This window comes from Chelonia mydas, chromosome 6, assembly GCF_015237465.2.
Source record: "Chelonia mydas isolate rCheMyd1 chromosome 6, rCheMyd1.pri.v2, whole genome shotgun sequence".
Lineage (NCBI taxonomy): Eukaryota > Metazoa > Chordata > Testudines > Cheloniidae > Chelonia > Chelonia mydas.
The window spans coordinates 59229504-59242172 of record NC_051246.2 but is presented as its reverse complement, the minus strand read 5'-3'; the positions used below and the strand labels follow the sequence as shown (position 1 = coordinate 59242172).

Here is a 12669-nt window from a genome sequence, read left to right as displayed (position 1 = left end):
AGTAGGGGTGACTTTCTGATGGAAACCTGGCTCTGCTTATGTCTGCCCCAGAATGCCAAATACGGATGCTTTCTATAATGGAGATATATGCAGTGTTGCCAACTCTCATGATTTTGTCATGAGTCCCATGATCATTATTGTTTTCCTTAAAGTCCCAGCTCCTGGAATCAAGTGGATAGGTGATGATTTCTGCCTTCATTCCTAAAGAAAAAGTAAGTTCCTAGCCCTCGTGACTGTGCAGAAAGCTTCAAAATGTGACCCCAGTTCACCATAAAGGCTCAAAAAGCAGAAGGCAAACATAAAGAACCCCAGATCTATTGTTTTGACATGATTTTAAAGCCATTCTCATGATTTTTGAACATTTGGGGTTGGCAATACTGTATATGTTCATAATCTCAGGCCACTATAGTTTCAGACTCTATACAGATGCCCCTTAAAAAGGCACAGTTTGAAACATATTAATCAAGATGTGCTTCTAGTTATCCCCTCGGACCACACGGTTGTATTACTATTATCCTCTCCTCCAATGGTCTGTGACACTCACTCATTTCATCTTGTTTTAAGGGCAGGGACCATCTCTTTTATGTGTCCGTGCTGCAGAAACACACAACCGGGCCTGACTGGGAAAAATGCTGGATTCCTTAAAGCTTCTTATGGGCCTGTAATTTTATACCAGGCATAACGCCAGATGGCAGTGCAGGCTTGTACGATAAGGGATTTCTCTGCCCTGCATGCAGACGGACAGAAAATCCAGCCCTTACTTACTAGTTATTCTGAACTATAATCTCCCTGCATTTTGATGGGGAAGGGTCCTGTTGAAAGGCGAATGTGCAGCTCCTGTTCATGCTACTGGCTGCACTTGTATAGATACTGCATTTTTAGCACATTAACAGCTCTGGTACCTCAATAGCCAAGACGCCAATGGTGAGAGCTCCTGCAAGGTACACATAGGTCTCGAAGGAGTTCAGGATCACAGTGTAGCAGCCCTAGGAAAGAAAAAACCATTGTGAAAAACAGACAAGCAGCAGCCCCGTTTGTTCTACAGACATTTGCTTATGACCCTTGTTTGTGTACCTGATGCATGTCAGACCCAGAAACCAGATACATGACCTCCAGTCAACAGACAGTGAATAACAGAGACCCACTCCGTGGGGCCTTTAGGGAGGACAGCCCTTGGAGGCTGAGGCTGAGGCTGCAGTTGACAGGAGATGGGCTTGGCTAACGGAGCCATAACCCATCGCTGACCAACACTGGTCATAACCTTCAGCAGGGCAGACAAGAGTAGCACTGGAGAAGCCTTCACACTGCAGCAGGGACAGGACAAGTTGAGATGGAAGGATGGACAAAATCAGATAGTACAACACTGGGTGGCTTCCATTATTTAGGCTGGTTTGGTTGAGGCTTCATTTTACAGCAGGGGTTAGAGGAGGGGACCAGGAGTCAAGGTTCCAGGTTCTATTCCGAGCTTAGGCAATAATCCACTGAGCAGCCTGGAGCCAGTCACTGTCTCTGTTCCTTAGTTTTCCCATCTGTAACATGGGTCAAATCATACTTACCTAACATTCTCCTGAGAGAATTAATGCTTGTTCAGAGCTTTGAGATCCTTGCATAAATGGGAACACTGAAGTGTAAAGTAAACCTTATCGTCCTAAAAGTTATTTATTGTCATTCATATTAATTATTAGTACGATGGGAAGCACCTGTAAAAGCTCCAGTAGAGAGAAGAACTCTGCTGGGAGGCACCAGTTTATCCAAATCTCAGTTGTGCTAGCCCACAAAATCCTTCAACAAACTAGCAAATTTCTGCAAATGGGTTGTGTGAAAAGAAACAGGGACATCAGAGTCTGTTCCGTAGAAACGTCCATACCTCCTACTGAGCACATACACAAATGTACACTCACATGTGCACTCATCCATGGACACATACTCTCTCAGTGTACACCCACCCACACATCCCCGCAAGCACACCCTCCCTCCCTCTCCATGCACGCACACAGACTGAATCCTGGGCTGTTTTAATCACCTAATTTTTATCTTCTTCAGAAATGGAAAAAAAGAATCAGTGGCCTTACTGAGCATGTCGTGGATTCTGGTCTCAACCAGACCTTCCGAAATAAAGAGATGATGTAAAGGTCATCTGGGTGAAGAAAAATGAAAAAATCTCAAACACCCATGGGGAGCACATTGCAAGCAAAACTGCTGCATGTCCTTTTCAAGGGAAACCGTGCAATGAGCCATAGTTCGGCAAAGACACTCGCAAGTCAAAGACTGGGGACAGTGGATGGAGTGCACACATGCATTTATAGAGCGCGTCCTCATGCATTGCTGTATCTGACAGCACTCTACAAGGGCTCAAGTGCTTTATTAAGTCCTTTGGCTAAAGGGCAGGGAACATCATTTTTAGTGGCAAATAACTTAGTGTGTGTTAACTGAGAGATCTTTCTCCCTTCTGGAGATAGGGACAAAGTCTTCCACCATCCTCTCATTTCAGTATCCCTGACTCTCAAGGGCCTCATATTGTAGTGACCTTGCCTACCACCTGCTGTGGCTCTCTCCAGAGTCCATCAATGGCCTTCCCTACATTGGCCAAAAGAGCTATTCTGCAAGCCCCAGAATGAGATCTCTGCAATACGACAATACAAGGCACTGTCAGGAAACCACTGGACCACTCCATCCTACTGGGCTTTGGATGGCGTCCTATACACATTAGTTGTTAAGAGACCTTGGAGCCAAAAGATGCATCTATACAGAGAGAATTAGAACGGGTTTACCAGCAGCAGTGCAAGTGGCAGTGTAAACAGGGCTCAGGTGCTTTTACCACTGTGTTATATTTCCTCAGCCTGGACCGTACTGATTTTTACACTGCAGCTAGTACCCGTGGCAGCTACACTATTGCAGGAGTTATTATGCTACTGGTGTTAACTTTTCTAGAGCCGACAAGGTCCTGTAAACAGTTCTTGTCTGACTTCCAGCTCAGTTTGGCAGAACTGAGCATCCAACCTTTTGGGTGCTTATTCAAACACAACTCCAACTTTAACCTGAGGGTCTCCCGTAGCCAGGGAGGCTGAAACAATTTGTATAGTGGGGGTGCTGAGAGCCATTGAACCAAACTGTAAGCCCTGTATATGATGGAAACCACTTCAAACCAGGGGGTGTGGCAGCACCCCTCGCTCTAGCATCTATCCCCATAGCGCCCTTTGAACGGCCCCGGCTGCTCGGTAGGGTCAGCATGCCAAGAAAAGTTTTCAACACAAACTAGGCCAGCATCCGCCTAGCAGCTCTGCTCGCCAAGAACTTGACTTTGGTCCAGGAATGTTTGAGCTCAAACAACATTCAAAAAGCCTCCCTCCTCCTTTACTGATTAGGACTATTTCTGACAGTTGTCTCATGTGCTCTTTCTCCAGTCAATATGTTGCAATAACACACACAGAGTAACAAGAATCTCCCTTTCCAAAGGATTGAAATGGGAACGTATGGACTCAATATGCTCCAGTGACACCACAAACAGAAATGCAACAATAGGAAGAGAGACATTTTTGTTGTCCTCTTTAGCCCTGTTTGTCAAGATTAATGTCTTTTCCCCTCTTGAGTGTTTGTTGCTTCTCTCTCTCCCTTGTGTGCTTGAGGCAATCAGATCTGGCAGAAGCAGCGTTGCAGCGTCTGCTACGATCTCTCACCCAGACGGGGGAACAGCTCACAGACTGGTTCTAAACTCATCTGCAATCTGCTGTCAAGTGCTGGAAATGGAACCAGTGCTGCTTAGAAGAGGGAGATGAGGCGGCAGTCTCTCATACAGTTCAATTGTCCCATTGATGCTGGGTGAAAACCATCAAGAGCCAGCCAAAGTACAAGTCGTTTTGCTGAAAGTTTTTTGAAACATGAAGGTTTTGGGTAAGTGTAGGGTGCATATTTCTGTAGGGGTGGGGACAGGGTAGGGAGTCTGGATTTGGCTAACCAGAAGGCTCAGTAAAGTGTAGGCCAGAAAAAAGTGACATTATACTGAATGTCCTTGTTAAAATCTGGGCTGATGGAAAGTGCTGGACTGAGAGCCTGGGAGAGTGAAATAGTCTGTTTATCTCCAGAACCAGAATGATAAGGGCACAACAATGCAAGCTGCTCTCCCCCGACTCTGCCAATGTGCTTATCTCCTGCATTGGAAGGACTATCACCAGTGATGAGAGGGCACTTGAAACTCCATCGCCCATTCAATCGTCACCTCTCTGTTGAAAGGGCCAACAAGTGACAATAAGTTCTGATTATAGACATGGTTTCTTTGTGGTGTTGACATTCCCCTGGTAGGAACAAAACTCATTCCAAACCTGGGTCACTAAACAGCTGACAGATGGCAATGATGCTCAGTCACTAATGATCTAGGTTAGGATTGTATTTAATTTCTGGGTGTCTTGCCATCTATGCAAAAAGAGCAATGCCTGATTCTGCATCATGTTCAAGAGCACTGATTTGGGGTTCATTTTTAAGCAAATAACTGCATAAATGGCCCTTTCCTGAGTGTTGTGACCCATCAGACTCTGTGCAATGTAAATAGCAGTAACAATGAGAGAAGGTGAAAGAATCAAATACAAGAATCGAGTTTTCAGCTGCAGATTTAAGGCTGGAAAATGCAACAAAAAGCTACATAATCCTTTGACTCCAACTCTCTTCATCCATTAGATTTGGGGAAATATGCAAACTGCTATTGATGACACAAAGTCGTGCTGCTGCAGTATATTTAAAGCCCATGTAGTGAAAGGACACTGTCAAAACAAGACCCAGGTTGTACATTGATACCAAGAGCTGGCAGGCAGTGTAAATGCATTGTTTATTTAGGCATTTAGGAATGTTTAAGGTCTGAGTTATGGTCACCATGAAAGGGACCCATAAACCCCATCAGCTTCCACACCATAGTCTGTTTAAAGCTCAGGGTGAAGCACCTGTCAGCTCCGGGATTATTTCCCTTTACCTGTCGGTTCTGGTACGTGTCTTTCCCCATGAGGCAGTCCTCCTTGCTGACAAATGCCCCATCCCGGGCCTGGAGCTCTCGCCGGCAACAAGCTTCTGGTACCACATGTTCTGAATGGAGGAGTCGAAAATGAGGAGCTGTTTCAAAATCTTCTGGCCCATTCACTCCACAGCAGCCAAACTAGGGAGGGACACAGGAAGGACAGAAATCCATAGGTTCCATATTGTCACTTCTGAAAGGAACCACCACAAATCCTTTCGAAGTCATGATTTTGTGGGGTGTGAAGGGTCGGGGTTCAGTGAAGGGAGAGTGAGGGCAATGTGGCTGCATTTGTGTTTTTATCCTGGCACCTCTTTCATCCATTGATCTCAAACCACTTTATAAAGCATCATTATCCCCAGATGGGGACACAGACACAGAGATTAAGGGCCTGATCCAAAGCCCACTGAAAGTCTTGCTGTTGACTTCAATGGGCTCTGCATCATATCCAAAGCTACATGCTCAAGATCACAGAGTGAATCAGCAGCAGAGCACAGAATACAATCCAGGCTCCTTATTTCCCAGTCCTCCCTGTTGCTGATATCCAAGATGCTGCTGCTTCCTCCCATGCCAGCTCTAATGCACTAGACGATTCACTGAAGGGCCACTGCAAGTACTCAAGTGATTTGCTGCATCTACCACCTTTCAGGCTGCAAAAAGTTTAAACGTTTCATGCATAAAATGTAAACTTCTTCTTTAAATTCCTGAATCAGCATTAAGGGCAGCTCTCTTCTTTAATTTTAAAACTGAATTGAAAGCTGTGGAGACTGATGTCATGTATTTATCTGCTGAATAGGCACAGAATGGGTTGTACTAATGCAAACTTTCCACAAACACAGCCCTTACTTCCTGCAACTGGAGAAGAGAGTGGGGGACAACTTCTAGTAAAGGAGAGCGGAATTCAGACTTTACAGCAATCCTTGACTTCCCCGCTTACCGTCCCAATTAAGATGGCCGGTACTTCCATACTAGTAATTAGACTATAAGCCAGCTGAAGAAGAGCTCTGTGCAGCTCAAAAGCTTCTCTCTCAAACCCATACAAATTGGTCCAGTAAAAGATATTACCTCATCCATCTGGTCTCTCTAATATCCTGGGACCAATATGGCTACAACAACACTGCAAACTATCAGCCACCAACTCATTTCACCGGGGCCACTGAAAAACCATGAGATAGTAACAACTTTTGGCCCTAGCTGACCTAACCTGGATTTGAAGCAGAATCCTAGAGGTGAAAGGGTCTGCAGTGACGGCCCATCCCCTGCACCATCCAGCTAGCTGACTGTCTCCAATACTGCACTCTCCCCCTTCTGCGGGCAGCTCAAATACTACATCACTTTTACAAGGGGTTGTTGCTGGTAGAATTTTAATCTAACTCCTAATTGATAAATACAGTCCAGATTGGTTTGTATGCAGCAATGTATGCTTCACAGCAGGCAAGCTTAGGCTACAGCACGGGGGCAATGCTTCCCTTTATATTAGTGACAGAGCTAGCTGCCACCAGGAGATTCAGGAGCAAATCAGCTTACTGTGATCATAACCGAGTTCCAGGTGGAAGAGAAGACATCAGTCTCATTGTTCCCCTGATAGTGCTTCTTTAGCTCCTTGGTGAAGTATTCTCTGGTCAGCTGAAATACACAGAACACAGATTACTGCCAGCACCTCAATTCAAAGTACTCTGGTGATGCTATTATCCATTACAAATCTAAGTGTAGATACAAGATCCTGTGCAATTAGCACCTGACAGAGTAAACTAAAATTATTTTATAAGCCAGGGACTCCCTGCTTTGGTGCATGGACATCAGCTCGGCATCCTTTGACAGTGAACAATGCATCTGCGGCCCAATTAGAAACTAAGGGCCCAATGTGAGGTGGTGGTGCTTAACACCTCCGTAAAGGTGCTGAACACCCGCAACTCCCATTGGCTTCAGTGGGAGTTAACAATGCTCACCAACTTTCAGCAGGCTCTTGCAGGATCAAGCTGTAACAGATCTGCCCTTCAGTTCAAACCCCAACTACAGGCAAGTGTGAAGATGAAGCCTGCAAGGGATTAAGAGCCTAATGCAGTGGTGGGCAATCTGTGGCCCGTCAGGGTAATCTGCTGGTGGGCCGCAAGACAGTGTCTACACTGACCGTCCACAGGCACGGCTGCTCGTAGCTCCCAGTGGTCACGGTTTGCCGTTCCCGGCCATTGGGAGCTGCGGGAAGTGGCAGCCAGCATGTCCCTGCAGCCCATGCTGCTTCCCGCAGCTCCTATTGGCCGGGAACGGTGATGTGGACGGTCAATGTAAACACTGTCTCATGGGCCATAGCAGATTACCCTGATGGGCCGCGTGAGGCCTGCGTGCCGCAAGTTGCCCACCACTGGCCTCATGCAATGCCCCATGAAGTAATTTGGTTTCTTTACATTGACCTGCGTGGTGGCTGGATCAGGCCTGAAAAGAGTTCATGCTTTGTGTGGAAAGCCCATTACGCATGCAGGGTTTAGATGACACTATGTGCCTGTTGTGTGCAAGGGCTGGACAGTTGTGCATGTGGAAGGGTCTTTATGCCTGACGATACTGATTGGCATGTGAGTATGTTGCACCCAATGCTCCCTTTGTTGTGCATTCTTCTGCATCTTCAGTTTTACGGTCAGTGGTCATGCTTTTATAAAATGTAGGGGAGACACTGACATCTATACAACGCTGGCTGCACCTTAGCATTATCCATGGTGAATGGCACTTGTTCGCTAAAACCAGCTGGACTTGTTTAAAATTAAAAGTTAAAAATTGATTTCTACATATATTTTTAAGTTAACATTCTCTTTTAATTTTTTTATATATGGAGCTATTTAAAAGTGCTTCATATAACAAAGGACTAAAAGAGACACTAAAGACAGATCTGAAAAGCCACATAAACACAGCAGTTAAATCTACCAAACCTTGGAAAATTCATATCTGAAAGGCAGGATTCTCCTCTCATTTACACCAGTATAACTCTCCATTTACTACAGTGGAATTACTCCAGATTTTTCCAGTGTGAGTGAGATCAGAATGACACCCTAATATTGTACCTTCTGTGAACAAAGATGGATATAAATCCGGGTAATAAAACGGAAAGGGTCACTGTCAACTTTAACAGTAGATATTAGAAAACGCATTTCTTTGTCTAGTGTACTAACAATGATCCAGAAAGAAAGAATTTTAAAAATCCACTTTGCATTTCCACCATTTATGTTTATTTTTTACATTTCCTTCAGCTTGGGCAATGAAAATTAGTAAAATCAGGTTTATTTTTGTTTATCGTAAAACAGAAAAATTATAATAATAATTTCCCTCAAAGTATCTGTAAAACAAACAACAACAGAGACCTTGAAACAATCAAATCCAACGTTTAGTTATCTTTTTTCTGAGGAACAGTAAAAATAAAGTTTTAAAAGTCTGGTTAAACTGAAAACTCTGAGGCGTTTTATAGTCCTGCTGTCATTTCATAATAAAAACTTTAAGGGATCCTTTTTGCACCATTAAGTCTTGTCTTCGCTCTCTCTCTCTCTAAAACCTGAATTCTGCATTGTGATCCACACAGGCAAGACCTGTCTGTCAGCCCAGAGCTCCACTGATGTCAACAGGGCTCACATAGGTACAGCTGTCTGACCCCGCCTCATATACTACAGGATCAGGGCCCAAGACTGTAAGCCCTTTGGGAAAGGGACCACTTTGTTTTGTGCACTATTCAGTGTCAAAATGCACTGTGGATGTGAAACAAGCAATTGAAATATAATAAATAAAAATAGTACAAGTCAGTTTGCTTTCAGGTTCTAAGTGATGCACTGTGGAAGTTCCAAACATTGTAGGGGTGTGTGCATTTCTTTAAAAAAATCAATGGTTTCACTGGAACTTTATGACAAAACTTAATGGAAACTTTAAGTGAAATTCTGACCCCACTGAAGTTCATGAGAATTTTTCCATTGTCTTCAGTGTGGCCAGAGTTTCACCCTTTTATTTTTGTTCCCTGACAGGTTTTGTGCAGGCCAGTTTTAAAAATCTAAATGATGAACTAAAATATAACTTGACACTGAGTACCATTTTCTAAAATTTAAGAGTCCCATTGACTTTCTGTGACCTGTAGGCTCCACAAGATGGGATTCCAAGGGGGACTTTGCTGCCTAACTGCCACTTTAGGCACCAAAGTCCAACACTGAGGTGCCACGGGCATTCACAAAACCCCTGCTCCACTGCTGCCTAACTCTATAGGCATCTAAAATTCTGCCATTAAAATTCCAAGGTGCCTAAATTTTGGCAGCTGGGCGTGTCCCCAGTCAGTCAGTCCTGACACTGCCCAGCACCTTGGAGCCTAACTTATGCCTAAACTCCAGCGCGATTCACCAACTAGGTATCCCCTGCCTGTCTCGCCTGTAGGGCCCGATCTGGTAGGCATGCTGTCAGCACAGCTAAACCCTCACCAAATAACCAGGAGGAGGAGGAGGAAGTGGTGGTATCACCCTCCACAATACACTTTAGCCTTGTGGTTAGAGCATGCATCCAGGATGTGGGAAGCTCAGGTTCAGCTCCCCATTACCTCTGCCTGATGTGGAGCAGGGATTTAAACTTGGGTCTCCCCCATTCCTAGGAGTGCCCCCCTAACCACTGGGCTACCGGGTACTCCGGCACAGGTCTCAGTCTCTCCTGGTGAAGCTGTTCCTCTGTGGATAAACCAATATTCACTGGGCCAGATAAAGAATGATTCTGTAGCCCAGTTGTTAGGGCTTCATCTAAGAGGTGTGAGGACCAGCTTCCAGTTCCCCTGTTCCAATTACTGTGTAATTATTTGCACTACTTGAACAGCTTCAACAGGAAAAAATGAGAGAGGTCTCAACATTGCAGCATCTAAGTCCCTCTTGTGAATCTGACCCCTGGACTTAGGCTAAGACACTTATATGCTTTTGAAAATCTGAGTGCCACCAATCACACAAGATATGGATTTTCCCTTGAGAAACCAGCACATTGGGAATGGCTGGGTTAGAAGGTGCAAAAACCATATGCTCAGCACTCTGCTTGCCTTCCCTTCTTTTGCACGATTTACCCACCCAGGCGCTTATCCTAGGGAGACAGCAACACCAGCTTTTTATTGGGGCTTGTCTGTTTCTTAAGTGCAGACTTTGAAACTAATATCACAGTTGGTAATAATCCCAACGGGCTGCCTTTGGCTGGGTCTGAAATGAAAGAGTCATTTGAATATAAAGTGAAACCTTTAGTTTGACAGGAGTGATCCCAGAGGAAATTGTTCAGAGTTTGTGTGTGATTTTTATGAGGCTTGGCCTAAAACAAAGCCCAAGGCTAGACTGGGGGCATGTTTTCCAGAAAAATAAGCAATTCCCCTTTGTGGCTGTTAAACTGTAGTTTGTCCCAAATGTCCGAAGTTCAGATAAATGTTAAAGATGGGGCTGCATGAGCTACTTTCTTCTTTAAATAAATACATAAAAACATAATAAACAGGATAAAAGTCAGCAAGATATTCCCAACCCCATATTCATTTTCCCCTTTGTCTGAGGCTAATAAAGGAGCCAATGATGTTTCTGTACCTTGGTGTATGATACCATGAGCTATTCAGATGGAACAAAGGCCCCTAACAACAAGATTTCTCTCTTACATAGTGCTTTTCTTCCATGGAGCTCAAGGTGCTTTGCACAGGAAGGTAAGCATCATTTTTCAATTTGAGGGAACTGAGGCACCAAGAGCTGAAGTGTCTTGCACAAGGTCAAACAGCAGTACAGTGGCAGGGCAGGGAATAGAACCTAGGGATCCTGACGCCCAGCCCTGTGCCTTATCCACTAGCCCACACTGTCCCTACTGCACTGCCTTTTTGCCCAACGAGGGAATTTGTTGACTCTCTAATATGGGTGCTAATATATTATTGCTAAACACAAACGCACCTTGCAGAGAATGAAAGAAGCTCCATGTGGAGCTGTTACCCAAAACACACTAAACCCAGTCTTTAAAAAAAAATGAAAAAAAAAAAAATCAAGAATTCTGTCAGTGTTCCTCCCACCAAGGCCTCAGAGGGGCAAAGAAGAAGCAGATCCTATGCCCAAGACAAGTCACCTTTGGTTTGGGCTGTGTTTCTCTCTCAATTTATTGTTCATAGAAGGAACTGATCATCGTACGGAGTAATATAACCAGCACCCAGATGAAACAGAGTGCTGCATCTTCACAAACCTCCTTCCCCCACTACCCTCCAAGGAAACCGTGAGGCTACCTGGAACAGGTGAGGGAAACAAATCTCATGACTGATTGCCATGCATTTCAGCGTCCACTTCAAAGCTCCCCTTCTTGTCTCTCAGATCATGTCTCTCTCTAGCCTCTCTCCTCCTCTAGCCCCAGTTCACTCTGTCCACTTCACACAGTTCTCATTGCTAGTGAGGTGAGAGCCTTCTCCTCTGCTACTCCTGCTATCTGGAACACCCCCTCCTCTCTCCCCACCTCACTGACTCTTCATCTCATTTCAAATCTCAGCAGAAAACAACTCTTTCCTCCCTCGTCTTTGATTCTTCATTTCTTTTCCTCCCTCCGCTATTAATTATTTAACACTATAACTGTATTATTTAACTCAGTAGAGCGTTCTGGGAGCTAGTTTGCAGGCAAGATGCTATACAAGATAAAGTTGTATTGCACCCTGTCTGGAAAGTGAGCAGTTGGGAGTCTATCCATTACTTCTGTGTCACTGGATGCACCTAGACACTGTGTGCATACAGAGTAGAACACCGCCTACAACAGCATCACACAACTTAAGGAGTTTCCAAGAAAAGCCACTTGCTTGCATCTGCATTCCTCATTGCAGTGTGGAAAGTAACCACATTGCTACTTCTCAGGATAACTTTTTAACCACTTGTCTCTGAAATGAATTATTTTAACAACATTGACCTTCACTCCTACATCTCTGCTACCATGTCTGTGTTGTCCCATCATTTGTACATGCTTCAATACTAGAGAGAAAAGGTGTCTGAGCACCATCTTATAGAAATGGTTCAAATACTTACTTCCAGACATAGGTTCAAACAGAGATCAAGCCTTGTCCCTCTGGCAGGCAGGCTGTCCAGCCACCCAGCCTTGGGCTAACCCATACACCATTGGTTCTCAACCTTTCCAGACTATTGTATCCCTTTCAGGAGTCTGATTTGTCTTGCATACCCCCTAGTTTCACCTCACTTAAAAACTACTTGCTTTACAAAATCAGACATAAAAATACAAAAGTGTCACAGCACACTATTACTGAAAAATTGCTTACTTTCTCATTTTTACCATATAATTATAAAATAAAATGATTGGAATATACCGTAAATATTGTACATACATTTCACTGTATAGAGGAGGATAAACAAGTGATTGTCTGTATGAAATTTTAGTTTGTACTGACTTTGCTAGTGCTTTCTATGTAGCCTGCTGTAAAACTAGGCAAATATCCAGTTGAGTTGATGTACCCCTGGAAGACCTCTGCATATCCCAGGGGTATACATACTCCTGGTTAAGAGCCACTGCCACAGACAAAAGCCAAACGAATCACAAATAATTCCCAAACCACAGAATGCACAAGGTGGGGATGTTTAAAAAAGTACAACAGAAAAATAGGCTTTGTTGAGAAGAAGCCTGAGGAGGGAACAAACGAAGAGACCTTGCAAGCTAAGTTTAACACA

The 12669-nt window shown here is 44.3% G+C and overlaps 1 protein-coding gene across 13 annotated transcripts in view; it reads right to left on the bottom strand.

Moving 5' to 3' along the window:
- TSPAN18 (tetraspanin 18) overlaps nt 1-12669 on the bottom strand; it is a 173421-nt gene that overhangs the window by 5361 nt on the left and 155391 nt on the right. For all 13 annotated transcript variants that reach the window (XM_043548768.1, XM_043548765.1, XM_043548769.1 and 10 more), the window contains 3 exons: nt 6527-6625; nt 4961-5140; nt 903-986 (listed from right to left, as the gene is read on the bottom strand). In XM_043548768.1, the coding sequence (XP_043404703.1) occupies nt 903-986; nt 4961-5140; nt 6527-6625 (363 nt within the window). The remainder of the gene's footprint in view (nt 1-902; nt 987-4960; nt 5141-6526; nt 6626-12669) is intronic.